We start from the raw sequence: 24,662 nt of genomic DNA on the forward strand, positions 1-24,662 counted from the left end.
AATATTCCATAGACTGTCCCAAGAGGAGAAGGGATCTGTAACATTTCAAGAAAAAAAAACAATTTTAGTTGCACAGCAGAATCTCATTACTGCAACGTGGCCTAAATATCTCTGCAGATATCCAAGAGTCTTGAAAAAAATGTGGACACACAACCTTCGGATCCAGCGGCAATTGTGAAACACAGATCGCTTGCAGCAAACACCTACATTAAAAAAAACTCTCAACACATCTGTTTGTGTTAAGATTGAGTACATGGATATACAAGTTTATGGTTCATAATTTGAAAGAGTGGAATGGATACAGAATTTGTGTAACCACATTGAGATACAGTTATGTTTTAGAGACACACACAAAAACAGGCTATATTTTATAAAGAAATGGGTAGTTGTTAATCAAAATGTCCACGTTTGCTTGGGGAGAGGCTAAGTACAAAGGGCATCCCTGGCCAACATATTCGTAGCAGAATTACATTCTGATAATCATCTTAAAATTATGATATTTCTCTTTTCTCCTAACAATCAGTACATTTTTCCTCTGAGCAGATGAAGCATACAGACTATGTAGAATAAAGAGTTCAAACCCAATCTGTGCCAAGTTTACCTGGTGGCAGATTTGAGGGCAACAATGAAAAGACTACAATAGGCTCATCTGTTCTTGCGCTATTACCAGCAATATTTCTGTTCCCCTCAATTTACTCAGTGACCCCTGCTGGGGAGGGATGCACACAAACAAATACAATGTGAGCACCAAACCAAACTTGCCATTAGTCATTATAGTCCAATAATGGGCACATGATTGAGTTACTGGCGGATGGTGGATGCTTTGGAAATATTCCACATCAATGAATCGGTGTATTAAAGGGAGGAGGAAAACTGATACAAGCATTTCTTTCTTACATAAAAACCAACAAATAGAAAATCAACAAATTGGACTGACCTTGGGAGGAACGTGCATTAATTTTGCCAACAGTAACGAAATCAAAGGTAACTTTAGACTAGAAGACATCGGAGCAAAATTAAGCCATTTGTCCCATCAAGTCTGCTCCACCATTCAATCATGGCTGATTCTTTTTCCCTCCTCCTCAGCCCCACTCCCCAGCCTTCTCCCTGTTATCTTTGATGCCCCGTGTCCAATCAAGAACCAATCAAGCTCTGCCTTAAATACACCCAACAACCTGGCCTCCACAGCTGCCTGTGGTAAGAAATTCCACCAATTCCCCATCCTCTGGCTAAAGAAATTTCTCCGCAATTCTATTTTAAATGGACGCCCCTCTATCCTGAGGCAGTGCCCATTTGTCCTAGACTCCCCCATGTAGGAAACATCCTTTCCACATCTACTCTGTCTAGCCCTTTCTACATTTGAAATTTTTCAATGAGATTCCCCCTCATTCTTCTGAATTCTAGCGAGTACAGACCCAGAGCTATCAAATGTTCCTTGTACGATAACCCTTTCATTCCTGGAATCATCCTTGTGAACCACCTCTGAACTCTCTCCAATGCCAGCACATCTTTTCTAAGATGAGGAGCCCAAAACTGTTCACAATACTCAAGGTGAGGCCTCACTATTACCTTATAAATCCTCAGCATCACATCCCTGCTCTTGCATTCTAGACCCCTTGAAAAGAATGCTAACATGGCATTTGCCTTCCTCACCACTGACTCTACCTGCAAGTTAACCTTTAGGGTGTTCTGCACAAGGACTGCAAAGTCTCTTTGCCTCTCAGATTCCTGGATTTACTCCCCGTTTAGAAAATAGTCCGCACATTTATTTCTGCTACCAAAGTGCATGACCATGTATTTTCCAACATTGTATTTCATTTGCCACTTTCTTACCCATTCTCCTAATCTGTCTAAGTCCTTCTGCAGCCTACCTGTTTCCTCGACACTTCCTGCCCCTCCACCAATCTTTGTATCATCTGAAAACTTGGCAACAAAGCCACCTATTCCATCATCTAAGTCGTTGATATGCGGCATAAAAAGAAGTGGTCTCAACACCAACCCCTGCGGAACACCACTACTCACTGGCAGCCAGCCAGAAAAGGATCCTTTTATTCCCACTCGCTGCCTCCTACCAATCAGCCAATGCTCCAACCAGGCCAGTAACTTTCCTGTAATACCGTGGGCTCTTAGCTTGGTAAGTAACCTCATGTGTGGCACCTTGTCAGAGGCCTTCTGGAAGTCCAAATATACAACATCCACTGCATTCCCTTTATCTATCCTACTTATAATCTCCTCAAAGAATTGTAACAGGTTCATCAGGCAAGATTTTCCCTTAAGAAACCCTGCTGACTTTGTCCTCTCGTGCCCTGTGTCACCAAGTACTCCATAACCTCATCCTTAACAATCGACTCTAACATCTTCCCAGCCACTGAGGTTAGGATAACTGGTCTATAATTTCCTTTCTGCTGTCTTCCTCCTTTCTTAAAGAATGGAGGGACATTTGTCATTTTCCAGTCATCTGGCACCATGTCGGAGTCCAATGATTTTTGAAAGATCATTACTAATGCCACCACAATCTCTAACACTACCCCTTTCAGAACCCTAGGGTGCAGTTCATCTGGTCTGGGTGACTTATGTACCCTTAGGTCTTTCTGTTTTTTGAGCACCTTCACCCTTGTAATAGTAACTGCACCCACTTCTCTTCACTCACACCCATTCAACATCTGGCACACTGCTAGTGTCTTCCACAGTGAAGGCTGATGCAAAATACTCATTTAGTTCATCTGCCATCTCCTTGTCCCCCGTTATTATTTCTCGAACCTCATTTTCTAGCGGTCCTATATCCACTCTCATCTCTTTTATCTTTTTACACATTTGAAAAAGATTTTACTATCCACTTTGATATCGTTTGCTAGCTTGCTTTCGTATTTCATCTTTTCCCTCCTAATGACTCTTTCAATTGCTCTTTGTAGGTCTTAAAAACTTCCCAGTCCTCTATCTTCCCACTTATTTTTGCGTTGTTTTATGCCCTCTCTTTCGCTTTTATACTAGCTTTGACTTCCCTCGTCAGCCACGGTTGTCAATGGTTGTCTATTTTGTCAGTGCTATTTACTTTACTTGATTTTCCAGAGCTACTTAAGTCACAAAATCAGTCAGAGTTGAGAAAAAAAGCAAAGCTAGAGCACTGCTTAAGGGAGAAATAAGAATTTAAAAAACTCAGATACTGGATTGGGGTAATAATGATGACTGTATATTTCTCCAAGCTCCTTGATCACAGGATGTACCCAGCTTGAATTTAAAAGAACACAATACATCTTCTGCTTTATACTAATGAGTGTTAATCAGTATAATATACTTTGTTGCGCATCATCTTGGTAATTTAAACTTAAATAGGACAATGAACTTGATTTTCTCCACATTCTTAAAAAAAGGAAAAATTTTGACCTTATTTCTTTCTAATTCACATGCTTGAAGAATTATACAGTATGTGGAGGTTTAAATCACAATAGTTTGCTGGGAAACGTACCACAGAACTTCCACTCTTGAGGCTTTGGCGAGGATTTGTCAAACGGTGCATTGACACCAATTTATCAATATCCTCCTCTTCCTCATCCTGTCAAAAAATAAAGGTTACAAACAAGTATAAAGCTCTGGAAACAATAGAACAATAAAGGACTGTGGTCAAGTTGCCACTGCAAACTGCCTGACTAATTGTTTAAACACTGACTGGCTTGAAATTGTATCTATATATAAAAAAACCTCTATCTTTCCATCACACTTATTGACATCTAATACTACTACACAGGTTGTTCTAAAACTAAGCAGTCAAACTTGCTTTATTTCTTGAACACAGTCCAATGTGAAGAAAGGCACAATTTTCAGACCCATGTTTTATTGGCACTGGGACAAAAGTGGATCATTCATTTTTGGTTGAGTATTTCTAATAATGCAAATCAGTACCTTAATCAAATTGGATACTTTGGAAGACAAATTTATGGAGTGGAATATGTCAGGCAGTGTTACAGAACCTAGCCTGGCTATTTTAGATGCGGTTATTTTTAATGCGGTGAGATTAAAGGAAATATCGTGGACAAAGATCCTCTGTTGAGTAATGGTCACGAGATGGCAGAATTATCAATACTATTTGAGGGCAAACATCGGGGATCTGTGACCAATGTCCTCAACTTAAATAAGGGTAATTGCAGTGATGTGAAGATCGGGTTGTCTGGAGTGGGTAAACAGGCTGAGGAATAGGTCAGTGGATAAGCAAGGACATATATTTAAACAGCTAGTTCATAACTTTCAGCAGAAAGAAGGATCCCAGGAGAAATATGTACCGTGTACTGTTAACAGAGGTGTCCTGGAAAGTAATAAATTAAAGACCAGTCCAGATCAATTGGCAAGGGCCAATACACCAAAGGACAGGAAATTTTACAAGAACCAGCAGAGTCAATATGAGAGAAAATTGTTAAGTAATATCAAAACAAATAACCAGAACAATGTGATAATGCCCCTGTCCTTAAAACAGAGGATTCAGTATCAGGAATAAGCAGTTCACCCCTTCCGGTTGCACCACCGGGGACACAACTGGACTTGTGCTTTCAATCTATCTTTTTGTATACCCCTATATCCCTTGATTCACCCAACGTATTGAAAGCTATCGATGCCTACTTTGACCAAATTCAGTGACTAAACAACCACATCCTTCTGGGGTAGAGAGTTCCAAGGACATTCTATTCCCAGAGTGAAGGAACTTCTACTCATCTCAAGTTGAAATAGTCTGCCCCTTATTCTGAGACTGTGACCCTTGGTTCTAGTTTCCTCAGCAAGAAGCATTTCTGTTCTCTTATCATTTGAAGGGATACTTCGCCTGTTATGTGCACTACTGTGAACAAATAAATATTTTCTACATTATATTCTATCTGCCAACTCATTTACTGCAGCTTATTCATATTGTCCTGAGGTCTTTTCACATCCTCTCCTATACTCACAATTTCACCTTGTTTTATCACCAAATTTAATAAGACAACATTTGGTCCCCTCAGCCAAAGTGCCAGTATAGATTGGGATGCAAGTACCAATCCCTAAGCCATTATGTCCTTGGAGGTCTTTTTGTTTACATCCATCTTGAGAACAAACAGGGTCTTAACTTAAAATTCATTAAAATGATGCCCCTGTCCAGGATTGTTGTTCTCAGTATCGCACTGTGAATAATGACCTTAGATTTTAATGCTCAAGTGTCTGTACTGAACCAGTTGAAACTGTAACATCCTATTTCAGAGCAGGGGCGGTGCTAAGGTGGGGCCATAGCCCCAGCAGGAATTGCAATAGCACCACCAAGAAATTAACTGCAGCTGCTTTGCTTTCCCTGTATAGTCTTGAATACAGCTTGTTTCTCCAGTTGATCTAGTGAAACAGCGCCCCCAATTACCATAGCACCGAGGCAGCAATAAAATTATAAACTCTGTCAGATCCACTCTACACTTCTGCTTATTCGTTCGTTGTCAACGTCTTGCCGTTGCTGTCCTCAGATCAGTTAAGCTGATCTAAGATCACTTAAGGTGGTGATGTCACTCACGCGAGAGAGTGATAGTATACATCCAGGCGCAGCTCCGTGGGCTCCCGAGACTAACGGATGCCACACTTGCACATTGTGCTTTTACAAGCGAGCGTGGGCCTGGCACGTGCATTATTTTGGTGGCGTGAAAAATGGATAGATTTTTAGTGAGAAAACAACCTCATCCAGAGGAATCAGTGGTGTCTCAGCCTGAGCATGTCTTAATTGAAAGTGACATGCAGAAAGAAGTAAGTGGGGATGAGGACGACAGTTCATTGAAGGAATCTGAGGGCGAAGTAGAGGAACAAGAAATGGAGTGGAATTCGGAAGAGAACGTGGATGAAACTGCTCTTAGTGCAAGTGGGAATACTGTTAGCGATGTTAGCCAGCAGCCTGAGGAAGGACCCCGTCGGCCAGCATTGAAAAAGTACCCTTTGCAACAGTTTGGCAATCAGCAAAGGAGTATTCGTGGCTGTACTCCTGGCCGGAATATTCAATCACAAAAGATGCTACATTCTGCTTCGCATGCAGGCATTTCCTGTGTGGAGGACATGGGTTCCATTCTGAGTCTACCTTCACTGTCACCGGTTACCGCAACAGCTTTCAAAACCCACCATGTAAGTGCAGCTCATAAGTTTGCGATGGAGGCATGGGCCGAATTCAGATTGAGAAAACAAGATGGTTCAGAATTGGGAGATATGCTTGATAAAGGACATGCAAAGATTGTCCAAGAAAATCGTGAGTATCTGAGAGCAGTGGTTGAGTCTCTATGCTATACTGCGTGCCAAGGCATTGCCCAGTGAGGACACCAGGAGAATGATGGATCTAGCAATAGGGGAAACTTTGTTGAGTTGCTCGGTGTAATTGGGAAGTTTGATAAGACTGTAGCTAAAAAAAATAGAGGACAATCCTGGAAATGCAAAAAACACCATCACGATATCCAAAATGAAATTATGGATATTATGGCAGATATGATCAGATGTCAAATAAGTGCAGAAGTCAAGGAGGCTGGATATTTTGCCATCATAGTGGATGAAAGTAAAGATGAGTAAAAAGGAGCAAATATCAGTGGTGGTGCGATATTTGAATAACGAAACAGTGCTTGAAGAACTCTTGCACTTTACTCTAGCAGAAGGGTTGGATGCAGAGTCACTTCTTAAAGGCATTGAACAGACAGTCGCCCAATGTGTTATTGATAAGAACACGTGTATAACAGTGTTATGACGAGGCGGCAGTGATGTCCGGGTGCAATAACGGGGTACAAGAGAGATTCAGGAAAGAGGTCCCGCAGGCATTATATACACAGCCATGCTCACAGACTTAACCTTGTTTTAGTGGATGTTGTGAGCAATGTACCACAAGCGGGTGAGTTTTTTGAAACTGTGCAGCTGCTTTACAACTTCTTTTCAAACTCTGTTGCCCACGATCTTTTCATGAAGAAACAGAGAGAACTGGAATCAACTGCACAGCCCGTGGAGTTGAAGAAATTGTCAGATACACGCTGAGCATGGCAGTATACAGCTTTGTGGGCTATAAGGAAATCACTCCCTGCCATTCTAGCTACACTACAGGATATCATGGGTCAACCAAATGCACAGAGGAAAACGGAGGCCAGAGCTGTAAATGGACTGATTGACGAGCAGTTTGCTTTACTTCTCACTCTGTTTGCGGATTTATTCCGAGTCACCAAGTTCATGTCAGATCAGCTACAATCTCCCAGTTTGCTTTCATCTGCTGTGGACTTGGCTCAGTCTGTTATCGATGTACTGTCAGCAAAACAGGGAGAGGAATCATGGAGTGAAATTCAGACAAGAGCTAGGGACCTGTGCGTCAAGGCCGGTATACAGAACAGACCACATGAAAGGAGACAGGCCCAGCCACCCCGCCGACTACATGATATTGTTGTTGAGGCCCAAACTGAACGCACACCTGTCACATCCTCTGATGACCTTTGCAACCACTGTTTCTATCCAGTTATAGACAGACTTCTGACTGAAATGAAAAGACGGTTCTCAATTGAGACTGGGGGTGTTCTGACTGGAGTCTCAGCATTGAGTCTCAAACATAAGTTCTTCCTAGACAAGAATTGTCTTTGGCCAATGGCCTAATACTATGGAGTGACTGAAGAGAACCTGACTGTAGAGCTACATCAGGTTTGGCGTCTGCTGGAAACAAAACAAAAGCAAGGACAGACAGTGAATGACACAGTGGAATTTCTAGCTCTAGTGAGACCCTACCGCGATGCATTTATAGATTTATACAAACTAACCTGCATATCACTGACTCTGCCTGTTACATCTGCCTCATGCGAAGGGAGTTTCTCTTGCCTCAGACGCGTCAAAAACTACTTAAGGAATAGCAGCAGCGATGCTCGGAACAGCAACTTGGCCCTGTTGGCCATAAACAGCCGGAGGACCAAAGCACTTGACATCCAGAAAATCATTGATGCTTTCACCACCAATCACAACAACAGACGGATTGTGCTTCTCTGAAAACATCAACGGTGAGTGTAGTTGATTTTTTAAAAATTTGGGCCAAGACTAATGCTGATTATTATTATTATTATTTTGTGGTGGATTCCCCATAGTCCTTATGTTTCCTGCAAATCCTAAAATATTACATTTTCTGCTATTAAGCCTACTGGTTTTGCTTAGACTTCCAAGCGGTGATTCTGTTGATTTTTGTTTTAAATTCAATAGCCAAGTTAATTGAGGTATTGCATGGTCAGAGTATGATTTGTCCAACTCCTGGTAAGGCCTTGCATCTGCTGTTTGCCTTATTTGACTTTAATAACGGTGTATTTTTTGGCATTGCTGTCTATGTAATGCAAATAGCAGTGGGTTCGTTTTGTGTTTTTCAGTTGAAAAGCATGCATTTCACGCCAATTGTGGGATTGATGCATGATTCACGTTGTCTGCTGTTGCTCGGATGCTCTGTTTGTTTTTTTTTGTTTATGCTCAGGTTGTCTCTGATGCTGTTGACACTGTAACAGTTCACTTCTACATTAGATCATCAATTGCTGTTGCTTGTGAATCAACAGAGGCATTTATAGTAGGCACATAATGCTTGAAACTGACTTTTTAACGCCACGCATCTAGCCTTGCGAATACATATTACCATACAGTGCATCCCTCAGCACCATCACTGAATCATTTTGCCCCTCTGTAGCACCAGCAAGAAAAAATCTCTGGCGCCGCCACTGTTTCAGAGTCAGGAATTTAATGGGGAAAGAACACGATCGATGAGTTTCTAGCTTCTTGTTTCCCAGGTTATTGCACTCTGAAATTGTGACGTACAATCCAGTGTACACTCATTCATCTGACGCTGAGACATATGGCGGAAAGCTCAAGTCTCAGCACAGTTCCCAACAATTTTTCCCTTTCCTCCTCTCCCTCCTCTCCTTCGGGAGTAAGCTCTTTTATAAACTAACCTGTTCTACATTGAGACCTGGAACTGACCGACTGCGGTCTCCCATGGATTCCTCCTTCTCTGTAGAATCCGATACGCGAAGATCCATCACCGATTTACTATAATCTAATGGGGATTTGAAAAGAACACTACAATTACAAAAACCTTATAGCACAACTTACACCTGATGATGCCTCCGCTTATCCAGGTTCTCCAGTATTTACAAATGATCTATATTGCATTTTGTCTGAAGTGTGGATTATCCGTGGCTTTATGACCAAGAGGTGCGTCAGACTTTCCCTGTAATTGTCTTTGAGAAGAATACAACTAAGAATTCCCTGCAGCTTACTGGCCTCCTCGCTGACCCACCCAAGAGCCTGTGGAACAATTTCAAAATGTTTCCCTGGGAAACCATTGCTATTTCAGGGATAAATTAATTACTTGACTATAAATTTATTAATCCCATTTCATAAATTCTCTTCATAGTCATGGACCTCCCCATCTATTTAATGCCACCAGCCCACTATCATCATCATCAGGTGCCATGCCCAGTTTGAGCTTTGACTGCCATGGCCCACACACTCCTGTTTCCGGTCAATTGGATCAATTCATTGGTATTCATTTCCAGTTCTCTGGCTGCTGTCTCCATCATCATTTGTCTTTGTCTTCCTCTTGCTTTCTTCCCTTCAATCTCTCCCATAATTACTGTGCATTCTAACTTCTCTTTCCTAATCACATGTCCAACGAAGTTACGTTGCCTTTTCATGATCTCATACATTATTTCTTTTTGTGTTTGCTCTGTTCATGACATCCTCTCTAGATATTTGCTTCGTCCATGATATTCTTTGCATCCTCCTCAAAAATCACATCTCTGCTGCTTCAATTCGTTTCCTCATGTTACTAGATATTGTCCCACATCCTGATCAATATAACATAACTCGATAAACGTAACATTTCAGTACTCAGAGGTGGGTTGTCATGCCTAGTTTAGTATTGGTCATTCTTCTAAAGGTGTCTTTTGCCATCCTTATTCTTCTTTTGATGTCTATATCACACCTGCCATCTGATGTCACCCACCACTCCTCCTATAACCTTTTTTTCCCCCTTTAGGATGTTTCTCAGTGTCTACTTTGACCAAGTTTTTACCAGCTGCTCCAGTATCTCTTTAAATAATTACGTTTACACTCCTGCAAAATGATTTCAGCTACGAGGTGTGATTGATAAGTTCGTGACCTAAGGTAGAAGGAGTCAATTTTAGAAAACCCAGCACATTTATTTTTCAGCACAGTCCTCTCCTACATTTACACACTTGGTCCAGCGGTTGTGGTGCATACGGATCTTGGACCTCCAGAAAGTGTCCACAGCAGGGGTGATTGATAAGTTCGTGGTCTACGGTAGAAGGAGATGAGTTATACAGCTCTCGTTACAGGTACATGCAGGTCAACTCTTAGAGTGATTATGCAGAAAGTTTGAAGTTAATAACTCATCTCCTTCTTCCTTAGGCCACGAACTTATCAATCACCTCTGATGAGTTATTAACTTATGTTATGTAGGAGGGGACTATGTTGAAAAATAAATGTGCTAGCTTTTCTAAAATTGACTCCTATCTTAGGCCACGAACTAATCAATCACCCCTTGTATTTTGTAATATTTAGGTGCTGCTTTTAGGGTTAAGAATACCTTGGCTTGAAATCATCTCAAGAGCTACAGAAGTGCAACAGCTCACCTGCGGGTTTTAGAGTTGCTTTTATACTCTTTTTAAACATGTCTTCTGGAGCATTTTCATCCCCTGAAATTTTGCTGTCTATTTTTGTGCGAGTTTCCTATGAAGGAGAAAGGGTTAAACTATTTTAAAACATGTACAGATTAATTCTGTGTTTTGAAGTTCCAGTTTATTTTAAATGCTCTTATAAGGTAGCATCTTATGAAATAATACCACATTAAAAACTAATATATAAAAAAAAATGGAAATACTTCTTCAACCACTATGTTAAGATAATAATAATTCTTCACTGTTCTCTCTTTTTGTCTGATACAACTGTGTGACTCGTTGATCCATTTCAGAGGGGAGTTATAATTCCACCATATTTATGTTGACTTGGAATCACACGCTGGTCCCAAGAGCTAATAGAGAACTTTTTCATGCCTTGTGGAGCATTGGACAGCATCTTTATGAGGCTGAGCTGTCAGCTCGACGCTCGGCCCATCACAGATCGAAAGTGTGCAAGGGGCTGGCCAGATTCGAACCTGGGACCATTTGCCTCAAAGTCCAGTGGTGATGCCACTACACCACCGGCCAGCGTAAGAGCTGACAGAGATGGGCATTAAATAATGGCAACCCATATCCCTTGAGCAAATAATAAAAAAAACAGAAGCCTTCTGCCATCTACAAACAACGTAGAATTGCAGCAATCTAATAGCCCAGGCGAACGAAAGAGAATCCACTAGAGTTCACTATCACTACCTTCCAAAACTGGCATCTACTTGCTTTCCATGCATGTATGTATGATTGCTGAAATCTAGAGGAAGGTGCTCAACAATTCACTGCTGGGCACAGAATGCACCCTGACCTGGGATTGCTCACCGAGTTAGGCAAGGGAACAGGGCCCTGGACTAATCTCTTAACACCCATCTCATAAACCTCAGAGAACTCTGTACCAGCTACTAGGGATAAAAGGGGTAACCTCCTGTCGATTTCAAAGTAAGGGAACAGCAGAACCCTTGAATAAGAAAAAGACTTCCATATAATTTACCATCTTAAAAGTACTTTATTACTATTTTTACTTGAAGTTATTTATTGTAGTTCTGTCATTTTTTTTCCAAATGACCTATTTGTAGCTGCACCTCTCAAAGCTCTTATAAAACCTTTCAGGTAGAATTTAAACAGATTACACCCAAAACATCCTTGCAAGTTCCAATTGGTCAAAGGTGATTATTTAATTTGTCAGATGTGGTTCCATAAAGATGTTGTGGTTGACTACTAATGTATCCTTAACTGACCACTTAGCTGTTTCAAAAAAACTGAAAGATGAGTAATAAATGTAGATTTAGCCGATATACCCGTACACCAAGAAAAAGTAAAATAGTGCAAGGAGAGTGTATTGCAGTACGTTGTTTAAGTCAGATTGCAGGTTGTTTCTGTTTTTGGCAGGTGTAGTTGACGTGGCTGGAAGAGTCATGCTGCCTGAGACAACGGGCCGGGAAATGGGAAAACCATTCATATTACCGAGGTTGCTTTCAGTTAAGGAATTCCGCCTGAAAAATACAGAAACAGGAGACAAAGTTTATATTGAAAGTTCACTAATACCATGGCAGTAAATGCCCATCCACCCAAAGGATTGTTGGAATCCCAAAAATGATCTAAGACTTTTCTATAGTTTATATTGCTAGTTTGCTGAATGTATGATAAAGTTGGCTAAAAGTTGCTTCCACAATATACTAAGAAAGGACATAAAAATATTTTTGGTGCAGTACTCAGGATTGACATTCTTAACCTGATGCAGTTATTGAATGATATTCTTCAATCACATTCATTTTAAAAGCAATGTAAACATGATGATAGGTTTATCTGTCCAAGGACTCAACAATACATCCAAGGTTAGGTACCACAACACACTGAATCAAATTGGGGTCATTTTCTAACTCATGACATAAAATAATGGAACAAATTCACACAAATGATACAATTTCATTCCAAAGTCCAATCTCAGACATCTGTTGTTTACAATATTTATTAAGTGGGTGGACTCCAGCAAACAGCATTCGCAAGGGTTTACTTAATCAAACTCACCTTACTGGATAAACACTGCTTGTGGCAGATGTTTTGTATGACTTTGGTTCTATTTGCATTGTTATTGCTGGCAACTGGCAACTGATGTTCTCACTTCAGAATATATAATGAAATACCTTTGGACAACATGTACCATTTGCTTAGGTTAGTCACCGAGTGTGCACATGTCAGCCTTCCGCTGATTGAAGAAAATGGCATTTGGAGATCAAGACCTCAAACCTGCCATTAAAAACTCATACTCTTGTGGACAGTAGGGATCTTTGTCCCTATAAGCTCTGAGATCCAGCCAGCCACAAGTAGGCATCTTGAAGCATTGGAAAAATACAGCAATGACGTGCCTGCAAAATTCTCCAACTTTGCTTTAACGATAAACTAACCAGTGACAGTGACCTCTCTCAGGCCAATGTCCTTAGCAACCTCTCACTGGGATACACTGGGCTGGCCATGTCATTTGAATGCCTGATACTAGCCTCCTGAAAAGACGTACTATTCTAAACTCTATTATGGGAGGTTACCAGGTTGAAAGAGAAACATACTCAAAGATGTGTACAAAGCCTCCTCGAAGTGCAACATCCTCACTGACTCCCTGGAGAGAGTGCTTTCAGGAGGGTATCGAGGACCTCAAGGCCATGCATTGGGAAAATAAATGCAAGCATGGAGAGGCGTACATCACCTCACAAATCACCCACCCACCCCCATCACATCTTACCCCATTTGTGGAAGAGTCTGTAGTTCCCACGTTAGTCTCATTAGCCATTTCAGAACGCACAAAATAGGACTGGAAGCAGGCTGCCTTCAACCCCTAGAGACAGTCTAAGAAGAACTGCCAGTGTGGTCAGTCCCCAGAAAGGTGGAATTGATAAAGCTGGAATGCAACTAAGCTGGGAAGAGTCCATATTTATTTTTTAGCACTGATTAGCTGATCTCGGATTGGTTGAAAGATTTGTATAATATGTATTGGGACCAAAGAAAAGAAGATTTTGTGACAGTTCCTGCTCTTTAATGTTATCCTTAAGTTTCTGAAGGTGAACAGAAGTGGAAAGGAACCAGATTTCTAAAAAGGTGCCAAGAAATCTTCACTTAAAACACCAAAGGTGCTGAGAAGAATAGAACATGAGGAAAAGAACTTACTTCATCTTCACCAGTATCTTCAAGCCCTTGAATGTGCATTGAACTAGAGATTCCCTCATATGAAGCATATTTTGCAAATTTAATTAAGCTAAACAGAATTGAAAACGCAAACACGTGGAAATCTGCAGATGCTAGAAATTCAAGCAACACACACAAAATGCTGGTGGAATACAGCAGGCCAGACAGCATCCATAGGAAGAGGTACAGTCGACGTTTCAGGCCGAGACCCTTCATCAGGACTAACTGAAAGAAGGGATAGTAAGAGGTTTGAAAGTGGGAGGGGGGAGGGAGATCCAAAATGATAGGAGAAGACAGGAGGGGGAGGGATGGAGCTAAGAGCTGGAAAGCTGATTGACAAAAGGGATACAAGGCTGGAGAAGAGAAAGGATCATGGGACGGGAGGCCTGGGGAGAAAGAAAAGGGGGAGGGGAGCATCAGAGGAAGATATAGTGAGAGGGATAGAGGGAGAAAAAAGAGAGAAAGAAGGGGGAGAAAAATTAAAAAATAATAAATAAATAAATAACAGATGGGGTAAGAAGGGTAGGAGGGGCATAACGGAAGTTAGAGAAGTCAATGTTCATGCCATCAGGTTGGAAGCTACCCAGATGGAATATAAGGTGCTGTTCCTCCAACCTGAGTGTGGCTTCATTTTTACAGTAGAGGAGGCCATGGATGGACACATCAGAATAGGAATAGGACGTGGAATTGAAATGTGTGGCCACTGGGTGATCCTGCTTTCTCTGGCGGACAGAGCATAGGTGTTCAGCGAAAGCAGGATCTTATATTCCGTCTGGGTAGCCTCCAACCTGATGGCATGAACATTGACTTCTCTAACTTCCGTTAATGGCCCTCCTCCCCTTCTTACCCCATCCCTTTATTTATTTATTATTTTTAAATTTTTTTCCCTTTCTTTCTCTCTCTTCTTTCTCCCTCTGTCCCTCTCACTATATCTTCCTCTGATGCTCCCCTCCCCTTTTCTTTCTCCCCAGGCCTCCCGTCCCATGATCCTCTCCTTTCTCCAGCCTTGTATCTTCTTACCAATCAATCTTCCAGCTCTTAGCTCCATCCCTCCCCCTCCTGTCTTCTCCTATGATTTCGGATCTCCCCCTCCCCCTCTCAAATCTCTTACTATCCCTTCTTTCAGTTAGTCTTGACAAAGTGCCTTGGCCCGAAACTTCAACTGTACTGCTTCCTAGAGATGCTGCCTGGCCTGCTGCGTTCCATCAGCATTTTGTGTGTAAACAGAATTGACTTCCTTTTCTGTGGATCATGAACTTCCAGAATTCATCTGTGCATTTGAGGTAGATCTCTCAATTTTTATCTCCTGATACTTCTTATTCTCATGCTCCTAAACCCCATTCGCTGCTTTAACCCCAAGCCCAATTCTTATTCCTACTCCCACACAACATCCTCCAAATAATGAAATGACTATCAATTATTCCAGCAACAAAACCAACATTTCTATAGTGCTTTTGACATAGTACAAAAACCCTGGGTCATTGTTGGTACCAGATGGGTGGATTTTCCAGATTGTTGTTTACTAGTACTGTTAATACACCCATATCCTTTCCATTCATTTTCTTGAAGATGTGACACTATAGCATAATTTTTCCCAGTGAGCCAGATGAGTTTAAGGGGGACACTGGAAACAAAATTCAATCAGCTTAAAGGGAGTACAGGAAACTAAACACAAATAATGTGGGTATAGACTCTGGTGGGTTTAAAAAGTGGAATGGAAAATGAGATCCGCTAAATTTAAAGGGAGCATGGGTACCAGAATCCTGGTGGAATTATAGGAAGTGCAGGAAACAGAACCAAGTGCCATGCCTTCAGGATTTCTGAACAACTGGGACTGTGGACTAGTAGAGCTTTACTGCATAATATCTCAGATACGTTGTCAAGCAAAATGTAATGCAAGCAATATAAAGAGCTGGTAGTACCAAATATCTAATGCGTGGTCAGAAAGACATGTTAGAAGAAAATAAAATGTCCCAATACACCTTTAGTGAACCTGAAGGAATTTCAGATTATCCACGGTTGCCCACCTGGAATTTTTGGGGGTGTTGTGTCTGGAGGCAGAGTGTACGCTGCTCTTGTTGCTGCTGACACTCGCGTGTCCAATGGACTCCGTATCGCTTAGCTGACCATCAGCCTCTTGGGTTTCAGACTGGTTGCTAACAAAGCATAAAAACAGATAAAATAAAATGGTCAATTGGTTTATTATTGTCACATGCACACCGTCATTACCAATCAATCCATTACTATGGCACGTTGAGGTGGTAAAAGGTAAAATAACAACAGGACACAGAATGAAGTGTCACTGTACGGAGGAGTGTAGTGCAGGTGGACACTATCGCGCAAGGTAGATTATGAAGTAAGAGTCCATCTTATTGCACTAGGGAACCATTCAATAGTCTTCTAACAGCACGATACAAGGTGAAGGATGCTCTATGTCCAGAGCATTGAGTGTGGAATGAGCTGCCAGCACAAGTGGTGCATGCAGGCTCAATTTCAACGTTTAAAGAAGTTTGGAATGGGACATGTATTGCAGGGATATGGAGGACTATGGTCCTGGCGCAGGTCGACCGGAGTAGGCAGCTTAAATGGTTTTGGCATGGACTAGGTGGGCAAAGGGACTGTTTCTGTGCTGTTCCCTATTGCTCTATTCTCCCAGTGCAGCTTCCTCTACATTGACGCAAGCAGACGTGGATTGGGGAACTGCTTTATCAAGCACCTTTGCTCCCTCTGCAACAAACAGGATTTCCAGATGATCCACCATTTTAATTCCAGTCACCATTCCCGTTCCAACATGTCGGTGCGTGGCCTCCTCTACTGTCACGATGAGGCCACCCTCAAATTGGTGGAGGAACACCTCATATTCCGTCTCTGGGTAGCCTCCAACCTGACAGCACGAACATTGACTTCTCAATCTTCTGGTATTTTATCCCCCTCCCCCTTACCTTTTCTTCCAGTCCCCGCTCCGGCTCCCCTCTAACCGCTTCTCTTCTCCTCACTTGCCCATCACCATCCCTCCTCAGCACCATTCATATAAGACAGGAAAATGTGCACTATTCGCCTTCTTGAATGCAATGCCAGCATTGTTGCTTTGCTAATATTTAGGAAAAAATTGTTGTCATAACATCGTGTCACTAGGATCTATCAGGTATGAGGATTGGTTACTTTTACTGTTTTGTCAGTAAAGCACCATCGGACATATTGCTTATTTCATTCTTCAGATGTGTTGCAAAGTCAAAAGAGGATTTTGTAGATCGAAACCAACTCTGTGGGTAACTTTTTGAATTGCTCTTAGTTTTTAATAACCAGATTAATTCTATTATTTGGATCCATTCTTTTGTTTAAATACAACTGCAAAGGAAACAATTTCAAGGGCTCACTTGATTTTGGTCAATGTTATCACTGCATTGTATGTCTTTGCCTTGTAGTTGTGAATGGTCAAGTTTGAAAAGAAATCACTCAGATTATGACAATGAATGGTTAAATTCAAGCTTTTAGACTCAGATCATGGATCAGATGATGGAGAAATTTGATGTTTTGGATATTAAGCTCACAATGAAGCCTGCTCAAGTTTGTGCATGCATCTGATTACTCAAAGCAATAAAGCACATGGACTTTTACAACATCAGCACATTTTTCTAAGGCCTGATAATCAAATTACAAAATCAAGATCTTTGTTATGCCCTTTGAGAAGGAAATTAACATATTCCTTTTGCCAGATACTTTATGGCTATTTTAAACTTTCCATAGGAGTTCTCCTGAAGTTGCAGAATAACATGTATCAGGACTCTTGTACAAATTTCAGCCCCATTTTCTCCTCCTCTTCCCGTTGTTTGCTGTGGTCCAAGTCCTGCTTATCTTCTGATCATCTTAGTCCTCCCTTCCCTCTCTGATTTTGTAAACCTCCTACTTTACCACTTTTTACAAAAATTTGTAAATTTTGAGATATTCTTTTCATTTCGTCAAATTTTTACCCTACCTGAAGCTGAGGACTGTCAGAGATTTGAATAGTGCTCCCCATTTTTCCTAACTTCAGTTTTCTTGGAAAGGATGCAAGTTTTAAATTTTTTCCCCTTCTTACTTCCATACCCAAATAGAAATCAAATATCAGGGTAGGAATTCTTATAATAGACACCAAATATGCAAAACAGTAAAATAGAGGCATTAAAAGCAATTATAAAATATGGGCCTGCAGAATCAAATTCAGAAACAGATTGAATATGTATAACATTCTTTTTACAAACAAAAAACAAAGTTAATGGTGTAGGTGCTAGATGATTACACTCACCTAGAACCTTTGCCTTCATCTTCAAAGACCTTCTGCTGTGACTTTGCCTCAGTGTTTGCCTTTGCGTCATTGGTCAGCACCTTTTGCAGCAATGCCTGCCCCATCGTCTCTCGCTTATTCACTAGACAGTAAACGAAAAGTTGGGGAGGTGTTTACTTCCTTTTACTGCCCATGGTCTATCCGTTCTCCACTCCTGAACCCTCACAGATTTTACAGTTCCAATACATCACAATAAACCGGTACAGCACTAACTTCTGTAAAGCTCATTGTGTACAGAATAAAGTGTACTCTCCTAAAGGAACCAAGCCACGTGCTCCAGTGTACCATCTTTCCCCAAGTAAAACATCCCTAGAAAATTCACAGGGTTGGCGGGGGAGTAGGGGACACAGGGAGTGGAATGAAAACCAGACAAAATTTGACCCCCAAGCTGTCGAGTAATCATTGAGACAGGTAACCAAAAGTTTGCTTTAAATGGCCAGAAACTGGGAGCTCCAGAACACCATAGCAGATGGAGCAAAGGTGCACACACAAGTGGCTGTCTAGTTTGCGTCTGATCTCACTAATGTATCGGTAGTCATATCGAGAACACCAACTGCAATGAACAAGATTGGAAGACATGCATGTTAATTTCTTTCTGACTTTGAAATGCTGTTTTAAGTCCTTTCCTGTTTTCTGAAAAAGGAGGGCGTCTCAGATGTTCTGGCGTGGAGGGCTTCACCTCAGAACAGATTGCGCAAGGACAAAGAAAATGAGAGAAAGGAACAGTGTCTTTTCAAGGGTGGGACGAGATGTATTTGCTGTGGGAGTGATTGGTTTGTAGTAAATGTCAGTAGATAGTCTGACTCCTGAGATCAACAAAGTTCAGGGTTAAATTTATTATCAAGTCAATAGGGGATCAATAGTTAATCAGGTCTTTCTCCTGAAAGGGAGAAAGGTGTCAAAAATGGTCCCAGTGAATTTGAGAGCAAGGTGGAAGTAGGTAGAAAAGTTAATGAAATTGACGTGTTCTGTGTAACTACAGGAAAGAATGGTCCAATTAAAATCAGGACTGTACAAGAGGTCAGAATCAGAAGAATGTAAAGATCCTGACGTGTCATAGAAGCTTACCAAAATAGGGAAGTAGTATCTGAAACGAGGGACAACAATTTTGAAGTTAAGACATGGTTTAACTGGCATTCAGTATAAAGTAGTTAGCACAGGGATGACAGAAAATTGCAACTTAGTGCAAATTAGGACATAGGCACCAGAAGACTAAACTAGTTACAGTTTACAGAGGGCATAAGGTGGAAAGTCAATCTGGGAGGCTCATCATCTTTTACCCTGAGCTTACATGTAAATATGCAAACGTGGCACAGGTATCGTTCATGAAGATATGGAACCCTCGATTACTTACTCCCATGTTTCCTCTTTAGTGATGCTCTTATTATATCACTACCAAAATCAACACTGTGTCTTTTTGCTCGGTGTTCAAAGAACCAATCTCCAGTCTGTTTCTTCAGCTTCCTGGTGAACAACAAATGATAATATTAGCTGGGTACAATTCCATTATATCAGTCTTCAATTGTATTCAGTTTAATCTAGGCCTTGCTTTACAAATTGAAACAATACTACTGGCTATTGGATCAACCGAGATCAATTACCCTTTTAATTCCAAACTTATTGTCCCTAAAACAGGAGATGTTTAGACTGAGAGAAATCCAACTTTGCCTCCACCTGAAGCCTTGCTTAAAATGGCTGCTGGATGTGTTAGTCCTGACGAGGGGTCTCGGCCCGAAACGTCAACTGTACCTCTTCCTATAGATGCTGCCTGGCCTGCTGCGTTCACCAGCACTTTTTGTGTGTGTGTTGGATGCTAGTCTTGTTTACAGGAATAAATCAATTGAAAAATGCAGGTACATTATTCAGAAGTCATATAAAGGAGTATGAATTCTACAAAAACTTTTAGGAAAGCCAGAGGATTGGTTTATTAGGTACTATTATTATATGAAGGTCAATTACTTGCAACAAAAAGCCTATCTGGGATTAGCATACTTCAAATAAGCAGAGATAACACACTCCTTTCTTTTCTGGTCATTTGAGAATATGGAGAAATAGTCTATAATTCCATACTTAAACACTATAATGTCCACATTTTCCAATTCATTTAAAGTGTGCACACTCCTGGCAGCATCTTGCACTGAATGGTTAAGAACCTGTACTAGGCAAATAATTTCATAAAGTTGCTCCTATTCCAGGACTTTGAAGAAACAACCCTCGTGCTTGAACAACTGAACTTCTTCAGATATCTCATCATGACACCAATACTTCAAAAAGAACTGAGAGTCCGGACCTTTAGTGTCAGTTACATTGACAGGCTTGGGAGCAAGATGCTAGTAGCCTATTTTCAATCAAAGTATTCCCTCATTCTCTAATGGGAAAAGTATGATCCTTGAACAATTGAAGACAATGCAACTCAGTGTGAACCTGCCATTCCTTTCTTCCTTGCATTTCAGGTAGCATATTCTTAGAACGCCTCCAATGTGAGTTTACTGTTCATATGCACAAGTACAATGAAACACATAAATGCAGAAGCATCATGGATACATTGCATCAGAAATAGAACATTCACAGGAAAAACTACCTAAACATCAATTATACAAGAAAGAATTCAATTAGAACAAAAATAAACTCCGTTATGGTGTAATGTTGTATGCTCAGTCCATTCACTCAGAATAACTCATCTATGTCACCCATCCCACTAATACATGGGCTCTGCTGCTATGTACTATATTTAAAAAGCGTAGCAGGCAAGCTCTTCTACCTTTGAAGGAAATACTAGTTAGTACAAACACACTCACGACTCTTTGATGCACACGTTGCATTTCCATACTCTGTCTGCATCTTCAGCACCACATTCCTTGCACACCAGGTGGTTACACTGCTTGCACGCACGCCCACTCTTGACAAAGAGGCCAAGACTCTCCTGACAGCGCGCACAAGTCTTATCACTGTACTCCACACTTCCACGTTTGGCTCCCTTGCGCCGGATTTCCAGCAGCTCCATCTTCAACTTCCTTTGGAAAGAGAAGCCAAGGCAAAATGTGATCATGGGAGCGTTGAGCACAATTGCTAACTTGTTGCCTTTCCAAAGAAAATAAGACTGCACTGACAGAGGACATCAAATACCTTATTAACGTTTACCCTGCCGATAAAGCCTTCTGCACCACTTTAAACAGAATGTGTTCTCGATGTGGATGACCCTCACAAGGCTGCACATACTGTTCAGCTCTAGAGTGGTCACTGGGTGCCTCATCAGTGACATCCAGCCCTCCTTTTCTCCCTCCACCTCAGCCGCCCCAGCTGTAAGCTTGCCACCAATACGTGGGAAGCTCAGGACTCTTCAAAGCAGCAGCCCTCAACATCAACATGGAGGCTGCTCAGTCTGATCTTCCAAGTTTGAGTCTTGACCCAAGCTCACATTCAGCTCAGGACTCTACTGGTGGCCTTAGGACCCTCATTCGGCATCAGTGGAGTAAAGTGTTGGTGATTATATAACATTGGAAAATCTGACTGAACCTGGTGTATCCCTGCATTTCTGTCCAAGGGTATCACATCCCATAGACCAGGGGTCCCCAACCTTCTTCGCACCGCGGACCGGTTTAATATTGACAATATTCTTGCGGACCGGCCGACCCGGGGGGGGGGGGGGTGTTCAAGTAGGGTTAAACTCACCTCAGCATGTCTTTTAGTTAGGGTTGCCAACTTTCTCACTCCCAAATAAGGGACTAAAGTAGCAGTCAAATACGGACACTTGTGTTTACCCCGAGAAAGACTACCATGACCATGAAGCCTTGCGCGGGCACCTGTGTGCGCGTGCATATGTGCCGATTTTTTTTCACAAATCGGTTGTGGGTGATTCTCTTCAGTGAAACTACACTGTATATACATTATTTCTACTTTATATAGGCTGTGTATTTATCATATTATTCCTGCTTTTACTATATGTTAGTGTTACTTTCAGTTTTATGTGTTATTTGGTATTATTTGGTACGTTATTTTTTGGGTCTGGGAATGCTCAAAAATTTTTCCCATATAAATTAATGGTAATTGCTTCTTTGCTTTACACAATTTCAGCACGAAAGGTTTCATAGGAACGCTCTACCTTAGTGGGGGAAATACAGGACAAGGGTGGTCCTGTATGGGACAAACCAATTTAGCACAATATACGGGATGTCCCGGCAAATACGCGACAGTTGGCAACCCTATGTTCAAGTTCAACAGTGCGTGGCAGGGAACGAGGAAAGGTGCAGCTGACTCTTATCGTTTCCTCACAGCCCAGTAGCACATGCTTTGCGGCCTGGTGGTTGGGGACCGCCGCCATAGGCTCCAGTCCAAGGCCGTCAGGTCCACATTCCCAGGCCTAGTTTAAGTGGGCACTGTGTCTGCTCAGACAGCAGATGGGGTTGTGTCAGTCCTTGATCCTTCAGTAGCAGCCTCCATGTTGATGTTACTGGCTGCTGCTTTGAAGAACTCATTGCTATTCTGAGCTTTCCAAGTGGTGACAAGCTTACAGCTGGGACAGCTAAAGTACTGCTGCGAAAAGGTTTGGCAAGGTGGAAAGGAGCACTTCTGGGCAAGCAAGTTGAGGAGAGGAGCAGAGGGTGGAACAGTGACAATACAAATTTTGGAGCTGCAAGGGGCACAAAATGGAAGGGTGAGGTGGAAACGTGTTGTAAAGAGGCACTGCAACTTCCAAGCTGCCAGAAGTCATTATCAGAAATCTGAATAACTTGAACAGTTAATCCAAACACCAGAAGAAAAAAATCAAAATGGGGTAGGTGGCTAAATTGCCATTGATTTGTAAATGTTGAATTAGGACCAATTACAAGTGCTACTGATTTTCAATATTCAGTTGCTCAGTAACAGAGCAGAAATTTTGCCCAAAATTTAACAAGTATTTCATGAAAGAGAAGGAAATGAACTGCAAGCTTTAATCATAGTTCAAAATCCATCTTTTCATCTGCAAAGCTAAGACGACTGTCCTGGGAGATAATTCTAAATTCATATATCTTGATTGGGGTTAGCATTCATTTCTAAAATAATTTTCCAAGTTGTTCTAAAAACACACAGGAATATACATATGTCTACCTTGACATGACACGTACAGCTTCAGTTAGGATTATGGATCGATTTATATGCAAATCAAAGGTAACAGACTGTATGGACAAATGGAACCACCTGACTCTGATATTTGTGTGAGTCATGTTGAAATTTCTAGTATGTGTATTTTCATTTTTAAATGCCATTTTAGCTTAGCTGAGCAACAAAAGCTTCTTATTCTGGGCAAAAGTATTGGAGAAACTGTTGCAAGTGGTCAATGGTTTAAAAGGTTCAACAGCCAGTTATATAGAGTGTGACTATTTCTGCAGGTGCATTTGTAAGGGAAGCACTTTTTTGCTGAAAAAAGTTTGCCCAACAAAGACGTCTGAAGTTATCGTTACTTAAGGAGGGAAAGGTGGGTAGCTGGGCCAGAATGGTGCAGCAAATAGTGCTGCTTTTTTCACAGCTTCAGGAATTGGATCTCTCCAGTGCTGCCTGCATGTGGTGTTCAGTTTCAAGTTCCTGGGTGTCAATATCTCTGAGGACCTAACCTGGTCGCAACATATTGATGCAGCTATAAAGAAAGCAAGACAGTGGCTGTATTTCATTAGGAGTTTGAGAAGATTAGGTTTGTCACCTAAAACACTTGAAAACTTCTACAGATGTACCTTGGAGAGCATTCTGACTGGCTGTGGGGGCGGCGGGGGGGGGTGCCACAACACAAGAACAAAGTAAGTTGCAGGAAGTTATATAATTTTTAATCTTGTACCCATCATGGGTACAAGCTTCTGTAGTATCCAAGACATCTTCAAGGAGTGGTGCCTTAGAAAGGTGGTGTCCATCATTAAGACCCCTACCATACAGAACATGCCCTCTTCTCATTGTTACTATCACAAAGGAGGTACTGGAGCCTGAAGGCACACATACAGCAATTCAGGAACAGCTTCTTCTCCTCTGCCATCTGATTTCTAAATGGACATTGAACCCATGAACACTACCTCAATACTAACTTTTATTTCTGTTTTTGCACTACTTATTTTAACTCAACCATTTAAGATACTTGCATATAATCACAGTAATGTATATTTTTTCTATATTTATCACGTATTGCACTGTACAGTTGCTGCAAAGTTAACAAATTTCACGTCATCTTCCGGTCCAGGAGGCACCTGGGTACAGTGCTCCATTGGTCGACATTTTCTGGGTAGATCACGAAACCATACATTTCACTTCTTTTATGTCTTTTATGTTTGCTTTTCACCTTGACTGTCACTCTGGAATCGTTGGAGTCGTGATTTGCAGTTTGGAGATCATTTGGGTGTTCTGGCGCTCTGCAGCTTCCGAGAGAACTCTGGGAGACAGAAGTAGCGAGAGCAGGCAGGTTGCAGGGTGGGCCACAAGCTGATGTCCGACTCCATTTCGCTGATTAACTCTTCCATTGTTTGCCGATCGAA

The 24,662-nt window shown here is 41.5% G+C and overlaps 1 protein-coding gene across 5 annotated transcripts in view; it reads right to left on the reverse strand.

The window, feature by feature from the left end:
• The window catches only part of sytl4 (synaptotagmin-like 4), an 81,974-nt gene that overhangs the window by 22,881 nt on the left and 34,431 nt on the right, over positions 1 to 24,662 (reverse strand). For 4 of the 5 annotated variants that reach the window (XM_072270565.1, XM_072270563.1, XM_072270564.1 and 1 more), the window contains 8 exons: positions 20,967 to 21,182; positions 19,523 to 19,632; positions 18,130 to 18,250; positions 15,872 to 16,000; positions 12,016 to 12,160; positions 10,632 to 10,728; positions 8,928 to 9,031; positions 3,467 to 3,553 (listed from right to left, as the gene is read on the reverse strand). In XM_072270565.1, coding sequence (XP_072126666.1) covers positions 3,467 to 3,553; positions 8,928 to 9,031; positions 10,632 to 10,728; positions 12,016 to 12,160; positions 15,872 to 16,000; positions 18,130 to 18,250; positions 19,523 to 19,632; positions 20,967 to 21,182 — 1,009 coding nt within the window. The remainder of the gene's footprint in view (positions 1 to 3,466; positions 3,554 to 8,927; positions 9,032 to 10,631; positions 10,729 to 12,015; positions 12,161 to 15,871; positions 16,001 to 18,129; positions 18,251 to 19,522; positions 19,633 to 20,966; positions 21,183 to 24,662) is intronic. The other variant, XM_072270566.1, reaches the window with a different exon arrangement.

The sequence above is a fragment of the Mobula birostris genome, chromosome 10 (assembly GCF_030028105.1).
Source record: "Mobula birostris isolate sMobBir1 chromosome 10, sMobBir1.hap1, whole genome shotgun sequence".
Taxonomy (NCBI): Eukaryota; Metazoa; Chordata; class Chondrichthyes; order Myliobatiformes; family Myliobatidae; genus Mobula; species Mobula birostris.